Source organism: Streptopelia decaocto, assembly GCF_964273445.1.
Source record: "Streptopelia decaocto genome assembly, chromosome: 10".
Taxonomy (NCBI): domain Eukaryota; kingdom Metazoa; phylum Chordata; class Aves; order Columbiformes; family Columbidae; genus Streptopelia; species Streptopelia decaocto.
Genome location: NC_138665.1, coordinates 6,106,722 through 6,123,472, shown reverse-complemented (window position 1 = coordinate 6,123,472; position 16,751 = coordinate 6,106,722). Strand labels below are relative to the sequence as shown.

At 40.3% G+C, this 16,751-nt stretch overlaps 1 protein-coding gene across 2 annotated transcripts in view; it reads right to left on the bottom strand.

The window, feature by feature from the left end:
• COL4A5 (collagen type IV alpha 5 chain) overlaps window positions 1–16,751 on the bottom strand; it is an 83,190-nt gene that overhangs the window by 28,617 nt on the left and 37,822 nt on the right. For both annotated transcript variants that reach the window (XR_014184921.1, XM_082061566.1), the window contains exons 10-30: window positions 16,483–16,545; window positions 15,864–15,899; window positions 15,724–15,765; window positions 15,524–15,616; window positions 14,043–14,096; window positions 13,879–13,935; window positions 11,797–11,841; window positions 11,638–11,691; window positions 11,418–11,459; window positions 10,834–10,966; window positions 9,912–10,085; window positions 8,636–8,719; window positions 7,320–7,412; window positions 6,671–6,741; window positions 6,256–6,447; window positions 5,633–5,801; window positions 4,872–4,964; window positions 4,677–4,781; window positions 4,026–4,123; window positions 3,606–3,756; window positions 2,883–2,996 (exon numbers count right to left, since the gene is read on the bottom strand). Coding sequence is in view for 1 of the 2 variants with exons in the window: in XM_082061566.1 (XP_081917692.1) it covers window positions 2,883–2,996; window positions 3,606–3,756; window positions 4,026–4,123; window positions 4,677–4,781; window positions 4,872–4,964; window positions 5,633–5,801; window positions 6,256–6,447; window positions 6,671–6,741; window positions 7,320–7,412; window positions 8,636–8,719; window positions 9,912–10,085; window positions 10,834–10,966; window positions 11,418–11,459; window positions 11,638–11,691; window positions 11,797–11,841; window positions 13,879–13,935; window positions 14,043–14,096; window positions 15,524–15,616; window positions 15,724–15,765; window positions 15,864–15,899; window positions 16,483–16,545 (1,963 nt within the window). In the remaining variant the exon portion in view is untranslated. The remainder of the gene's footprint in view (window positions 1–2,882; window positions 2,997–3,605; window positions 3,757–4,025; window positions 4,124–4,676; window positions 4,782–4,871; window positions 4,965–5,632; window positions 5,802–6,255; window positions 6,448–6,670; window positions 6,742–7,319; window positions 7,413–8,635; window positions 8,720–9,911; window positions 10,086–10,833; window positions 10,967–11,417; window positions 11,460–11,637; window positions 11,692–11,796; window positions 11,842–13,878; window positions 13,936–14,042; window positions 14,097–15,523; window positions 15,617–15,723; window positions 15,766–15,863; window positions 15,900–16,482; window positions 16,546–16,751) is intronic.

The window sequence follows — 16,751 nt, the reverse complement described above, 5'->3', positions numbered from 1 at the left end:
CTGCATTACATTTTCCTGAATGAAAAATATCAATTGTCAAAATATGGTTAAGATTGTTAAACGCTAATGATACTGAGCTCAAGGCACTGGTGAAGCAAGCAGACAGCTTGTTTCCCTCCAGTGCACTGTGTCAGTGAAGATACTCACTCTGGAAATGTAGCTGACAAAAAAAGGATTATTCTTAAATCTGAAGTTAAGAAAAAGCTTTGGTAAAGAAACCACAGTACCTGGGGAACCTGAGGTTCAAAAGCCAACGAGTTAGAGCTCATCAGGAAGTTGAGACAGGTAGCAGTAAGGAGTTGTAATAGTCGTTAAGTTAGGAAACAAAATAAAGCACACACAGATTAGAACAAAGAAAAAATCTACCCTAAAGTTACTGAAAACAGATCTAAGTACAAAGAATACAACAGTAACGCAGTTAAGAGAAACCAGACTGCAAGGAAACTTGGAGATCTCTTTCAAAGTGCAGCCACCACTGTACGCAGAAACGGGAAACTCAGTAAGGTATTTTCAAATATTGATATACATTTTAGAAATAAAAATATTTTTCCCTCCTTGTCTAGTATTCTCTTCACAACTGGGGCACAAGCTTTTTCTCAACTGTTTCTTACACAAACCTGTCATTACTAAATACTGCTTGGACACCTTCTGAACACCAGAGTACATCCTTCCAACCAGCTTCTTGCTGATCTGCATCATGTTCTGGTAAATCCCGTCAAACAGGGATTTTTCAAAAGATGCTGCTTCTTTATAACACAAAAAACTCTAATTCCGCCCCCTCCCCCCCAATTCTTTTAGTTCTATTATGCAAATTCACATGTGTTCTTTGCACAGTAAAAAGGCAGATCAAGTTTTCTTGACTGCATAGACTTCCTTTAGTTAATGATAAGCATGCTCCTCTTTGGCAACAGGTTATCACTGCATTCACCTATAGTGTCATGTGCCTGGAACTGCTTGCTTTACAGAGACAAAACAGCACCAGGGGTGCACATGCTCTGTGTTTAAGGGGTCTCTATCAGTGAGCATGAAAAAAAATAGGAAAAAAAGAGAAAGTAATATATAACCCAGTAATAGGACAAACTCCGCATCTAGAATGGTAAAGATACTTTTTCAAATAGAAATTCATTCTAATTGAATTTTTGGTTCTCAAAAACATGGCTGTATCATAATTAGAACAATACAGGCAAAACAATAAATTCTAAAGTTACATATTCAAAAAAAGAATGTTGATTTACTGCAAACTATTTGAAGAAACGGTGGTGCAGAGAAAGGAAATTCTGAACAGGGAAATCCTTTTAAGAATTTTCCAAATTACCTGAAAAACAGAGCCTCAGAAACTTTATCCTAACGTTGCATAAAGGAACAGAATCAAAACAGCTTAGTTAAACAAACAAGGGATGGAAGATGGGAATGTAAGGCATTTGCACAAAACAGAGAAACAGCAGTGGCAAGGCAAGTAATAAGGACTTCTTAAGTGGGACCTTCATCCATGCACTGGATTTCAGAACCACCATGCTGTTAGTAGCCACAATGATTAGTCAATACAGACATAAAGAGCAAAACCATAAGCATTTCAAATCCACCAACTCTAGTAATAATTATGCATTTGTCAAAATTGATATTTTGCAGAATAAATCAGTTACCACATGAAATCAAATTCTGGCTAAGACCAGAAGAAATATTACAGGAATACAAAAGAACATGCATTGGATGAAACATTCAAACCCATAGTAATACATCCCACCCTCCAAACACACACCTGTGCTGCCTGCTGTTTCAGTTTAGCACCAAGCGCAAGCAGAGGGTCAGGACAGCACAGTGAGCACAGCCAGGCAGAGCACCCAGCTGCCGGCTCACAGAACTTCTGTCCCCATTGACCAGACCACTCCTGCCCCTCGCTCTTAATACCTGACATATTCAAGGCTTGTTGGTGCAGCGACCACACATCTCTCTCTCTACTCAAAAACTTGTGAAAAAAACAAACACGACCCACACTTTATGTATGTGAGTAGAAGTCAACTTTCATGGGCCTACTTACTCAAGTGCTTGCCTACCTCCAAGTTAAGCACTTTGAATCTCAGCTCACCATTCATAAAGATCTGAATATGATCAACCAATCTGCATCCCATGGTCTTACAGTTGGCCAGGAACTTTTCAGCATGCATTGTGAACAATGCCAATCCCAGTGCTGGCACACAAACGCATTCAAAAAGTGTAGCTCACAAACATGCAATGTGAACAAGTCACAGAAGCATGGCAAGAACCAGATGGGTTTTGAGGTGTTTCAGCGGTTGGCATGCTCATGTACACAGAGAATGTTCTTGCTGTGGTGACCGCCACACATTTTCAACATCAGGAGCTGGTGAACAGCAAGCCCATTCACAGAATGAAGGGGAAAAGGAATTTCCCTAAACAAACTTTGTGAACAGAATCATGTGCATGCATCCACATGGACCCTTTCTGCACAGAGATGGAACAAGTTCATATCTTCATCAGTCACCAGTCATTTCAGACAAAACCTCTGCACTGACATTGTGCTCCCTTCTGTCGAACAATAAACCCCTTTCACAGAGATTTTGTCATTGTCTCTGCACATTTTCTAGAATTTCTGCTGAGGCTCCAAGTCTTCTCCAAAGTGGACTTTTACACCCTTGAGACCTCTCTAAGGTGTGCAAATGGCAGGGTTGAATGAAATTACACTTCTGATTTCAGTAAAAAAACATGATGTATCGAGTTTTGCCTGCTTAACTGGCAAAACAGCCAATCTAATAGACATGAAGTCTCTGTCCTTGCCTGTATGTTCAGTGGGACCTTCAGTGTCCTGTGTCCCTGCTTGGTGCATGCCAGAAATAACCTAAGGGTACAAGTCACATGAATTTTACCTGGGGGGCCAACAGGACCTGGAGGTCCTGGAGATCCAGGTGGACCTTGACCACCAATGCCAGGGATGCCTGGTGGGCCTGGGAGTCCTGGTGGTCCACTTGGTCCAGGGTCACCTAAAAGAACACTCTTGTTTAGTTAAATAGTGAACTCAGTTCAGAGCTACTTGCTTTCAGAAGCAGAGCGCCAGCAGATTGTACTTGAAATCTAGTCCTTGCATGCAAACAAATATGGATTTGACGAAGGAAAAAACACACTTCAGAGGCTATTTCTGAACGTCAGAGATTTGTCCTCAGTCTGTGTGGAATGCATGCAGTTTACATTTCTAGGCTACACAGAGACATGTCCTTGTGTCATCGTCCACATCAAACTCAACAGATGCTCTCCAGCAAACCAGGCATGCTCTGCAGTTCAACACAATGATTAACAGTGTATCCAAATGACAACTATTCTATTGAAAAAGTTTTACCCCCATGTTAACATGATTTGTCTTTAGAATACAGACTTCCAGATACTGACCCACAGGTTGGTATTTACTCCATTGCTTGCTTGGCTTTAGAGAATACAAGATTCCATTTACACAGACGTGTCTGATTTGGAAAAACAGACCCTGAAGTAACTGCTCTAAAGTCAGCACTGCTTGTATTTAGCTGCTGTATGACTCCCAGCATGTCTACATTTGTTAAAGTTCAACAAGGAACAGAAAAGGGGAGAGTTTTCCTTACCTTTGGGCCCTGGAGTTCCATCAAAGCCTGCCTGTCCTGGGAGACCAGGGCTTCCTGGGAAGCCAGGATCACCCTTAGGTCCTTGAATTCCTTTAGTGCCTGGTGGTCCTGGGGGTCCAGGTGGACCTGGAACTCCAAATCCACGATCCCCCTGTAACAAATCCACAATTTTTTAAAAAGGGGGTTTTCCAAGCTCAGCCTCTCCTAGAAATGTTAAAGTAGAAAAGCAAAAAATGCCCACCATCTTTAAATTTAATTTCTTTTTTACTACCCTCACTCACTCAAATCTCAAGTAGAGAATGTGACTTCCCCACCATCAAAAGCTGACAAGAAGAGGTGAAATCCTGCCCACCAACTTCCCACTGATGCAGAAGAACCTCTAAGAAAGCAAAGTTTTATATTAAGTAAGCAAATACAGACCTTCTGTCCTGGGAAACCTGGTGGGCCAGGAGGTCCATCTAGACCAGGGCGACCTGGAGTACCTGGAGCTCCAGGGGGGCCTGGAGTCCCTGGGAAACCTACACATGACATGGAGGTTAGGGCAGCAGAGGACACCGGAGAACATTAGAACAACTCTTCCAGAAACACTTAGGCCCCACAAAAGGTAATCTCTGAAAAGAGGTGCTGTGCCAGCTCAAGCATACTTGAGGGGTACCAGTTTGAGATAATTTTTGACTGCACAGTCTTTGCCACAGAGGATCTCTGGAACTTTTCATGTGCTTTAACGAAAATTACAAACAGTTCATGTCAGAAACATTAACATCTTGAGGCAGCATTTGGAGATCATTTATTGATTCAAACACAAACATTCATCATTTCCCATCTACTTTTGTGTTCTTGGGTTACTGAAAAATTTAAGCTACTGTGAAGGAGCAGTACAGTGAACAGAGGAATAAGGGCTCAACAGCTTTTTTCCCTGATACTATTATAGAGATGTATAAATTCAAGACAAACATTTTTTTAAAGGATACTGGAAACAGAAATCAACTCACTAGGAAAAAAGGAAGAGACACAACCCTCTACATCCACTCTGCCATCCAGTACAATACAGTAACATGGCTCTAAACATACCTTTGGGACCTGGTGGACCTGGAAGTCCAATGCCAGGAATACCTGGCTCTCCCTTTGCACCTGGGATGCCTGGTAAGCCACGCTGACCTGGCTGACCAGGATCTCCTGTAAAAAGGAGTAAATCAACATAGTTATCAGGAATTAGTCAGAATAAAAAATTCTTGGAATTCCCTGGATATATAGCTGCTTCTTTACCTGGAAGACCTGGGTCACCATTTCTTCCTGGAGGACCAGGGGGCCCAGGGACTCCTGGTTCTGTAATAGTCTGACCAGGGTCACCTTTTGGACCTAGAACCAAAAAGAAGAAATATGTATCATTCAGTAGGAGATTCTTTTCTGCTTTCCTCTGAGCAGAAAAAGATGCTAGCCACATCCCTAGCTGACAAGGAACTTAAACACCAGCAAGACTTGACCTAAGAGGCTATCTGCCTGTGAGCCCCATACAGCACTTATAGCCTTACAAGCATTGTTTAATGTTAAGATAGTTTTCTTGAAATGTTGTTTTTTCTGGCTTCCTCCTAGGTACCATCATATGAACAGTATTTTCTGTAGCTAACCCCAGCACAACTTGATCAGGATCTGTGTAGTTGACAAGAAAGTAACAAAAGCAAACTTGTTCAAGGAAAACCCTTGTTTTCAAAAACTGTTGTAGTTGCAGTACTATGAAGCATAAGATGGTAGTTACAATGCATTTCCACTATAGTCAGTTGAGAAGGAAAGGCTTCTCTAGCGGTCAGAGCAGAAGGGTGACTCATGTGACTACAGTAAAATAGCACAAATTCTGCTCACTTTGCAATTGTACAATGACCTTCAGAAAGGGAGCTTACAAATACCAGGTCTTACAATGCCTTTGGGAAAAGCTTGAAAGCAGCATTATCTTCTGAGAGCTATCTGGAGCAAAAGGACAAAATTTGATTTTACAGTTTTTGTTCAATAGCACACAGAGACCAACTCACCCGGAACTCCAGGAGGCCCTGGGCGGCCAGATACACCTTGGATGCCCTTTTCACCAGGTAAACCTTGTGGACCAAAACCAGGAGGTCCAGGAAGTCCTTTCTCTCCAGGAAGACCTGGTATTCCTGGATCACCTGGAATACCCATTTCTCCTTTGAATGCAACACTACCCTGAAAAAAGGAAGAGCAGGATGGGAAAGAGGAACATACATTTACTAGCAAAGCAGTAAAGTGTTTCATTGCTTCTGTTTTGAAACACTTTGGCAGTTTCCACCCTTCCGGGGCTCAAGGCCATTAGCTGCCTATATCTTACTAACATGGCAGAGACAAGGTCTAAACCTGGCTACTTCATTCTTCACACTACACAGGTGAAATGCAGACAGTGGCAGAAGGGACCATCTGACAACACTCTAGACAAGTCTCAGCTTATTTTGAGAGGCATAGGCAGATTCAGGGAGTATCTCTGTATATCATCACTAGATGGGCATCTACTGAAGAGAACTACTGCGTTAGTCACATTCAGAAAAAAGTCCTTTTGCCAGTCCACTTATCTGCACAATGTTAAATACATTCAGGACTTCCCAAAACATCTGTCTAATCAAGAACAGCAAAAACTGGAACTCACAGGTTCCCCCTTAGGGCCAGGTAGACCTGGCAGTCCATCTCGTCCAGGAGTGCCATCTATGCCAGGGAGACCTGGAGGTCCTGGGAAGCCGGGGTCTCCTTTGTCACCTTTCATTCTTGGAAAAGGCAGGACATCCCCTGGATCTCCTTTAGGACCAGGTCTCCCAGGAGCACCTGGGGGGCCCGGCAATCCCTGAGGGTGAAGAAGAAGGGAAAAAAATAAAAAAAAAGCCATGTTAGTTTTTCTTTTAATCCCTCTCTGAGTTTGCCACGATATAAGAATTACGCATTCAAGCTAGTTATGGAGATACAAAGAAGCATTAGACAAGAATTCGTATCTACAGTGTACAGATCTACCAAACATGCAAGACAAATGAGATACTATTTTCCCACCAGAACATAGCACCACCACTTACTGGTGGCCCTACAAGGCCAGTTAATCCAGGAAGTCCCTTTTCACCTTTTGGTCCAGGAAAACCAGGAGAACCTAAGTAGTGCAGAAAAACATAAAAGAAAATCATAAAACTGTAGAAGCCGTAAATATCATGCATGCTGTTTGCATAGTACCTAAGTTGTTTGAAAACCAGGCAAATTTTAGTTCTGGGAGAGCTTCATTTTATTTGAAGTGAACAAATTTGCAACTCTAAGTTAAAACAGTAGTGTCAAAATATGTCACACTTAAAAAGCTCCAGCTCCTCTCTGAGTTCAGGAATAGCAAGTTGTATAAGTTAATTTCTCTCTTTCAGTTAAATCTATAGCAGACCATAAACCTTCAATATGCAGAACGTTTGCAAGTCTACCTTTGATCAGGGCATTGTTTTGAAAGACTATATTTAAAAACAAAAAAAAAGAGTGATTCTTTTATACCTATTAAGCCTGTTTCTTCCTAACACGCCCCAACTGTGCAAAACAGGACATGCATGAACTATATACTGGAGCTGACAACCATGCACCTGAATTTGTACACAACACACACGTATCTCATTAGCATTATACATAGATCTTCAGATACAAAAGTGACCTTAAGAAGCATATTAAGCAAAACAGTTAAGGCTACAGCCTTACCTGGACTACCTGGAGGTCCTGGTGGTCCTCTCTCCCCAGGAGGCCCAGTTAGTCCAGTTCCTATGCAATTGAAGCATGTATCTCCTGGATCACCTAAAAAGATTTGCATTGAAAAAGCATACTTGAACATCAGATCTTAGAAAACATTAAAAGAATTCAGCACAACAGCAATTGTTTTCTTGCTACTGATCTATAATACCAAGTCCAAAATGACTATTTTATGTAATCATATGATTGCTTAAATATTAGAGGGCTTCCCTCATGAAAGCTGAACTGAGGCTTTTTGGTTGCTAGGAGTCAGATATCAGATACGATTAGAATTTATTTAGGATAGTGCACAATAAAGTAAAACAAAAACAAAAAGAAGCCTTCAATAATAAAAAAATAAAACTGGAATTTTTTTCTCAGCAAAAGAGTCCTCTTTTAAAGTAGGTACTTGACACTTCAAACTACAACTCTAAAATATGTATATAAAAATTCTAAACTTTAATCAAGGCCCAAGAGTGCAAAACAAATGCTGGAAATGTTTCACTGATTTGACAACAGGCTAAAATTATTTCATTAAAAAAAAAAAAAGAAGGTTCAAGAAGCCTAGGATTTTCCTACACATACAGACTTTTCTGACATTCACTAATGCAGTATTTAAGCACTTCATTCAGGTTAACTAATTAATCCTTACAATCTCCATGAGAAAAAAACCCTCCTGTTGGAGGCATACAAAATACAGTGAGATGCCCGAAATCATCTAAGATGTCCATTGTTGAGCTAGGAAAAGATTCTCACTTACCCGTATCAGCATCCCCATTGCAAGATTGTCTTTTTGGAAACAAGGATACACATTAAAGATGTCTTTCTTTTTCTTACCAAACAAACAAACTCATTGTAGATTGACCAACTCAAATTAGGAATCTTGCATTTACAATTTCAATGCTGTTTTCCATTAAAAAATGTCTAATTTGTTCATGAATTAAGTAAAAAACTTTTTCAAATAGAGTTGGGAACTGCTGTTACAAAGCACTTAGTTTCTCTCTACCTGGCAGGTACTCATAAACCTGGAGTTCCATTTTCCTTTAATCCTGACCCATGCTAGGCCTGAGCACTGGTTGTATTCTCAGTCACTTTGAGATTTCTGTGCTTTAACACTAGATGAGCTACTATCCCATGTCCAAATAAAACAGTGTTCTTACTCAGAAACAGAAAATATTTGCACTCAACCTGACTGGGAAGCGACACTTTATCCTTATTTAATGCAGACTTTACATTGTTTAACAAGCTTTAAGAAAAAGAGAAAAAACAAGATAGCCATGGCACTGTACCTTTTTGGCCTCGCTCCCCCGCAAAGCCTTGTTGTCCTGGAATTCCTGGAGGACCTGGCGGCCCCCGCTCACATAACCCTTCACCTAAAGAGAATTGGGAGAGGTTTAATGATCAGTTTCTGTTAGATTCACAGCAGCACCAAATATTCAAATAGTACAAAAATGTACTTCCTGGTATTTGTGTGGATATTCTAACATACCCACATAATCACAGACCAAGCATTTCGGCAATTCAGTCAGAGAACTGCTAATGAAAACCCACCAATGCAACCCAAACTCAAAAGGAACACAACCAGTGATATTATGCAACAATCATCAGTTCTCCTTCACAGCCTCAACTATCTCCCACTACTTCCCACAGCTGGCACAGTTCTGTCTTTACATTGCATTCTGCTGTTCAGCCTCATACCAGAAAAGCATGTGTTTGAAATATCAGAAGGGACTAAAGATGCCAATGTCATCTAGATATGAAATTCCTCCCTGAACTGTGTTAGTCCCTCTCCACTACAGCTTTCCAGTTCTCATATTCCATCTCCCATTCCCTACTTCCCTTAAGACCAAAAAGCAGCTAAGAGCCTTTACCCAAAGTGTCCATTCCCAAGCTATTTTTGTGAAACTGGAATTCTTTGAAAAATTATTCCTTTGACTCTCCCGCTATCACAACTCTTAGTAGATAATAGCCCCTCCAAGCATGTATCAGATCATATCACGAAAGCTAAATTTACTCAAGACAGAGTTGAAGTGGGTACCTCCTGCTTTATACGCAAATTTTAATGTTAACTTTCATTAGCTGGATTAAATAGGATGGAACATAAATTGGAGAAATACTTAATCTTGTACATCTGGGCCAAATCTTCTTGGCCCAGGAGGACTGTCACTACTGTGTGAGTTCGCAAAAAGATCCCGCAAGTATGACCACATGACTTCTACTCCAGTCTAACTGAATCTCACTGATAAGTCACAGCAGGGCTCACTTGATGCAGAAACAGGCATAATAAATCCAGACTGCAACTCACACCATTGAATTTCCAAATTCTGTAATTGTCCTGAGGGTTAGAGCTCTCCCATAAATGTTGCAATTTGCAATGGGAGCAACTTGGACAACGTATATGAATAGCTTGGAATCTCACGGACTTCAGCTGCTGATAAACTACATCTTTGGAGGTAGAATTAGAAAAAAAAAAAAGAGAGAAAAAAGAAAATATGATGGTAAAAAAAAGTGCATGTCAAAGCTGTTTAGCGTCCTCTACTTGCTGTCTGTGTGGCCATCACTTACCAGAAGGAACTGATGGTGCAGGTGGCCCTGGGGGACCTGGTGGTCCTGGAGGTCCTCGTGGTCCATCGAGCCCTGGTTGCCCAGGAATAGAAACACCGGGTAAACCTGGATCTCCCTTCTGTCCTCTCTCACCAGGTAAGCCAGGTGGGCCAGGAGGTCCAATAGTAGTGATCCCTAAGATGGGAAGAACTTAAATCACCTTTTTTCAAGGATGACAGTGACACGCTACAGATAAGACTGTATTTCCAGGTACGTTGTCCATAACATTTATTTTATGGAATCAAACTACATGCTGACATTTGACATATACACATTCTCCATTTCCAGAGATTTTTGTTCAAAAAATTGACCTGAGACCCAGCAACTAAGTTTATGAAGGAAAAAAAATAAAAAAGGACTAATGAAAGGAAATACTGACAGAAAAAAAAGAACATTTATGAGGTGTAACATTAGAACCATAATGTTCTTCTCTGTGCATGTACAAGGCAAACACAGGTGTCACTGCTCACTCCCATTACAGACTCAGATCATCTCCTTTAGTACTGGCCAATGTACAGCAGAGACTAGGTTTGATGGCCAGGTACCCAACTTCTTGTACACAATACTTTATCTGTATAATGGATAATGTATGTTATAGGTAAGTGATAGGAGATAAACTACCCCTAAGATCAAACTAGTATCTGTTTGACAGCCTTGATGATTAGGATCCTCTGTCACCACAGCAGGGGCAATGAATATGCAGAATTCCTCATATTATCCCCATAAGCTAAGGACCACCCTTTAAGTTCAAGGGTAGCTTTAAATATTTCTGCCTTCTTCTTCTGCTCAGTCCATTTGTCAAAATGAGTGTGAAAAGACTGTGTAGCTAAATATCAACTCAGACATTTGAGCATACAACTTATTTTAATCCTTGCACTCCTACCTGGAGAACCTGGCAAGCCAGGTGGGCCCGGCCTACCGGAGAATCCACGCTCCCCTTTGGCTCCTGGAAGTCCTGGCAATCCTTTGCTACCTTTTGGTCCCACTGTGGCATCAATGCCCGGTCTTGAAATGACCTGTAAATGTTTCATGTTCATATGAAACAACTTGTCAAGAAGAGTCATTGGAACGGTAAAGATACATGAGGGTCAGCATACTTTGAACCTTATACCAAAGACAGGATGCTTTTCCTGCTCCACTGAATTACCAGGTAGAATTCCAGTAAAGAGCCCTCTCTAGTAGGAAGCACTTTTACTGCCAAGCCAACATGATTAGAACCGGCTTCAGTGAAGCTGACTCAATTTCTGCTGGTCTGAGCTTATAGTCTAGTCTTGTGTTTGCAACTTAGCAAATCCTAGAGCACAGAATCCATCTTAAAAGAAGGAAACTATTGTTTCTATTATGGATATATGAAATTATTACTGATTCTGTTATTGATATACCTGGAGATGTGACTCACAGTCACCCAAGAACTATGATGAGACAACACTGTTAACCAAATGCAGAAAGAAAACATCAGCAACTTACAATTCCAGGAGGACCAGGGGGACCAATGTCACCTTTTTCACCCTATCAATGAAATTAAGAACATTTTTTATACTATGCATTAGTACACAAGAAAGTTATTGCAAATATTCCTCAACACTGTGACAGCATAGGCAACATAATTAACACTCAGCCAGAACTGAACTCAGTGACAGCAGATTTTCAAGCTACTATAGCAATAATGACAAAAAACCTGGCATACCTTTTCACCGTCTCTTCCTGGAGCACCATTTATTCCAGGCCCACCAGGTAAACCCTTCAAGAAAAAAGAAGGAAAAGATAATCGCACTCAGATATTCTCCATATCAGAAGAAAAGTGTATAAGGATTCTGCTTAGATTAGAAATGTGCGAGTTACTCACATCCCTACCAGGCTGACCAGGTTCTCCATCTTTGCCAGGCTTTCCCTTCAAAGACATAAACATGCATTGAAATAAAATGCTTCAGTGGTGAAGAATTCTTACGGAAACAGTGTTACTTATTTCCCATTTTTCAATAAACTGAATTTGCTCTAGAAGGCAGTCCTCGTGACAAATATGTTGAAGAGACCAACCAAAAATAATCAATGGAGTTATCTAAACTGAGGTTTTCATTTTGAAAACCAGAGTGCAAAAACATGAGACATCTCAAAAAAAATACTGTGCTAATACAGCACAAAATGATCTCCAGTTAACAATTGCTTATTCGTTGTATTTAATAACTCCCTTTATTTTAACATGAGAGAAATCCTTAATTTGGTAAACAGATCCTAACTCTCTAAACATTAGAACATCATATTTCATTAGGAAATTAGTATAACGTGACCAGTAAAATTAAATACAAACATTTTTCTGTTTGAATTTTAACTCTCCTTTAAACCAAATTGGATTTTCTGAAAAGTATCAGCAAAACCGCAAAGTGCAATTCTGCCCAAAGAACTGACTTCTGAAACCCAAATGTTCTTGCTGAACAGATTTGTCATTGCTACAATAGAAGTAGTTCAAGCTCCGCTTTACTCCAGACCATTCGCTGGGCAAGACAAACAGAACTCTACTGCCAACACTGCAGAAGCAGCATGGACGGGAATGCCTGCTGGAACATAACTACAACAGGTGATTAAGTTTCACCTGATAGATACAGTGTATTAGAGTAAAATGTGATTCATGAATTTCCTGTGAATTTTCAGAACTACCTGTTTGATTACATATACTGACATTTTTATGAGTGTATCTGAAATGGGTTTGAGACACACTGAATCACATAGAGCCTTAAAAAGCAGCTTTAGAGGAAATTAATAGCAAAACTGCACTTTAAGTATGCACCATACCTGAATTCAGAGTAATAAAACCAAATTAAAATGTTGGTAAACAAGCTTTTGGCAATTTTTTGCCAATTTATGTGGTTCCCATTTACTTTCACAGAGAAAAGCAACTTGGAAAATACAATTCAAAAAGCAGTCAAAATACAATGAGAATTTTGGCTTTGTAAATCTGCCTCATTTGTTATGTTCCTTAACGAAGGCAAATCAAAGCCCTCCCGTAAATCTAAGCAACTAAGAAGGATTTTATCTAGAATACCAAACATTTGTTTCTGTTGTATTTTTTTCCTATGGAAACTGGCAAACCTGTTGCCAGCTTATGTATTGTCCAATTAATCTGAGCAAGACTTGTGGCTTGGTTTTTGAAGGGGCTCATTATGTTGATGAAACTATGGGTTCAGTAGCTCTGAAAGTGAAAATACAGCATGTTTTGAGCTGGTAGCAGCTTGTCTTTTCCTTGCTGGTCCAGCCTATTTCTTAGCACTTCTGTAATCTTCCTGAGTTTTTCTGAGCTGTGATATCCAAGTATATTTAAATTCCAGGATGGATTTGAATCCAGACAGGAGCAAAGTGACTCATGCTATCTCCAGATGCAGCTGTCCTGACTTGTCCCCTCCCCAGATAGCACAAACTGAAGGAGTCTCTTGGGAAGTGACAAATGGACTTCTGGTCTTAATGCAGTGTTCAGAGACTTGGTTTTGTGACTCACCTCACAAGTAAACCCACTGAGAATGAGTTTACATAGACCAGCTGAAATATGTACCAATTTCATGCTGCTTGGCAACCCAGTACATAGCAAACTGAATGAAGACCCTCCATAAAAGGAAACAGAAAACTGCTGCTTTGGTCAAGCAGACAACTACTTTGAAGAAGGTTTCCACATGTAACCAGATAACATAATTCAAATTAGTTTCTCCTGCCCCCAAATCCAAGATCTACATGTCGACAGCAGAAAGCACTGAGAGATCCATAGCTAGAAGCACTTTCATGAACCAGATGTGTCACCTACTAGTTTGCCAGGTTATGGAAAGAAAAAAAGAAGTCTCTTACCCACAGAGTGATGGCCCCACCTGAATTCAACATTTGCTTAATTCTCAAAGATAATACTGATTGGAAAGATAAATGTTTGGTTAAACAAACTACTTACTCTTTTGCCTGGTTCTCCTTGCTCACCTTTTTCACCTTTTACGCCACCGGGAAGACCCTGGACACACAAACGTCATCTTAAACTGAGCCCATAAGCCAGAGTAGAATGAATTTACAGTTCTGATACAGACACAACACAAAAAGAACTAAAAGAGGACTACTCACAGGAGGGCCTTGTGGCCCAGGAAGTCCTGGTGGGCCTGGATCACCCGGAATACCCTGTCAAGCATGGGCAAAGAAAAAACAGATTAAAGCCTCCATCTCTCCCCTAGTAGCTCAGTTGATTTTTTTTTTTTTAATAGAATCATTTTTTTCTGTCAGTTAGATTTCCAAGTACTATGAATCACATTTATTCTTCCTTTGTGTGGAACTTCAAGTGTATCTATAAATTTTATTAACTGCTCATCCTGTTTATTTAGGTGATTCACTCCACTAAGACACAACTGCCTCTTGTGTGCACTGCAGCAGCTGGTTTGGTGACCTGCAGCTGCTATACAACAATAAGAAGAAAGGAAAGAAGGAAAGGAACGGGGAAAGACAAATGCCAGATCCTGCTGAAATTACAGGAACAACAGTCAATAAGATTACTGGTAATTGCTGAAGTGGTGAGGCCATCAGGATCAATAGTGTGTTTGTCAGAAAGGTGTCACAGGATCACTGTGTTAAATTTAGGGTTTCTATATTGTCTTGTTACACTTTTGCACAAGTTCTTATATCTCTTCACCATTAACCTAAAGAAAAGCTATAGGCTGCCGAATCCATAAAAGGTTTCTGTGCAGAGTTTCTGTTATTTTCTTGGAGACCTCCCAGATTTTTACAAGCCCATCTATACACTTGATTTTTCAGTCAGAGCTCATAGGCGGAGGTACACACCAGAACCCTCTGCGTATTTCACAAAAAGTAAGTGTAATGTTGACACCTTTTACGGATTGTGTACTACCAAGCATAACCTTTGTTGAAATAAAAACAAATTTTTAAACTTTGAAATCATTGTTAATATTGGTCAAAGGCAACACACTCAGACTGTGCTCCCCAGTGAAGAAGGAAGGAAAAAATGTAATAACTTTAGAAATGGCTACTCTCTCAATGACTTTTTGGCATTTATGGGTGGGGAAGGATATGTATAAATCAAATCAAATCAACAGTTTGAGCTTACTGTCATAATATGACTTGGTATTTACTTTTGAGAGGCCAGAAACAGGGAAAGCACTTTATTCAGACCACAAGGAAGATCAATCTTGGGGCATCACTAATGACAAAAATAAAAAAGGAGAAAAAAAAAAAAAAAAAGAAATGGAGTTAAAATTTTTAAAGACTTCTTCACAATAGATGACATAGTTGGTTAATTAATGGGAATCTCCAAACAGCTTTGAAAGTCCCAGTCTGGGTGTTTCAAGGCATGAGAATATTTTAACTGCTTTTACTGTTACTATGAACTTCCTTTAAGAGACTTTATTAAGAATAGTTATTCTACTAAGGGAAGTAACTGAGCTAACGTGACTGGCTTGCCATCTACTAAAGGAAAAGTACTCAGGCCTGACATAGTACTTCGAGAAAAAAATAATAGAACCTCTGCAGCAAGCAGGATGTGAGTATAGATGAGCCAAACCAATGGAGGCTGCAGGTGGATGTAGTTTCCCACTCACCTGATCTCCTTTCTGAAACTCAATGTCATTTGGTCTCTTCTGTTCTCCGATTTGTCCTGGTGGCCCTGGAGGTCCCTGAAGACCTTGTTCACCCTAATGTGCAAGAAAACCACAGTTTGTTACAGTCAATACCAGCCAAAAAGGCATGCATAAGTATTTTAAAGTAATAAGTAAAAACATCATCATGATCACCTACTCACTTTTTCACCTTTGGGTCCTTGAAAATTCAACCCCATATTACCCTGCAAAAAGTATAACTCATCAGCCCTTAGAAGTCACAAATGAACAGAAAGAAAAACAAAAGAGTCCATCACCACCATAAGTGAGGGAAAGAAAATACCTTAGGTCCTGGCAGTCCTGGTGGACCAGGAGGTCCCTATTAAAAAAAGAAACAAACAGGTAATTTCCAAGCATTCTACATGCCCGCCACCTTGCAGAAAACCAAACAAACTCCAAAGCCCAGAACAAAACCAAAACCCTGAAACCAACAATGTTGCTACTTTGACACCTGTGCATTATACCCATGTTGACAGGGCACCTGACAGCTCTTCCTCATGCCATTCAACTTCACAAATATGTAAGAAACTAGTTCTTCCTTTAAGTGAGAGAGTCAAATGACATGAAATAGTCAGGTATTAAACATCAATGAAAGAATCATCCTGGCCCAAATAAGCTAAATCTTGTCTCTCAGGTTTCACACAAATAAGGAGACCACACAAAGATTCAGTCTGATTTAAAGCAAAAGAGGTCTGGAATCAGGTTGAGTGTTTCAAACATATCACGTTTAAATGTGCACAGTAGCAGCTCAGGGTGAACTGAATGTATGGTTGCTCTGTTGTCTTCATATCAAGTCTTGATTACAAAGATCTCTGCACTTTACTGACCTACCTCTGAGAACATGAAACAAAGAAGTAACTCCCCATTTAACACTTTATGGGTAACAAGTTAAAGAAACTTACTGTCAAACCTGGGGGCCCTGGGGGGCCAATTGGACCTGGAACTCCCATGGAGCCGGGTGGGCCCTGTTGAGAAAGTGGAGAAGGCTATGAAAGAGGCACCTTTGTATGAAACTGTGAGACCCTCAAGGTCAAAAAAGCCCAGCAGCTGGCACCCTGCACACGTCAAATCTAAGTAGCTGATCGCTAACCTACCAATCTGTCCTTGTGGAAAGGCCTAAAGGAGCATACATCGTGTTAGAAGTGTTCTGCTCTCAACATCAATACATCTC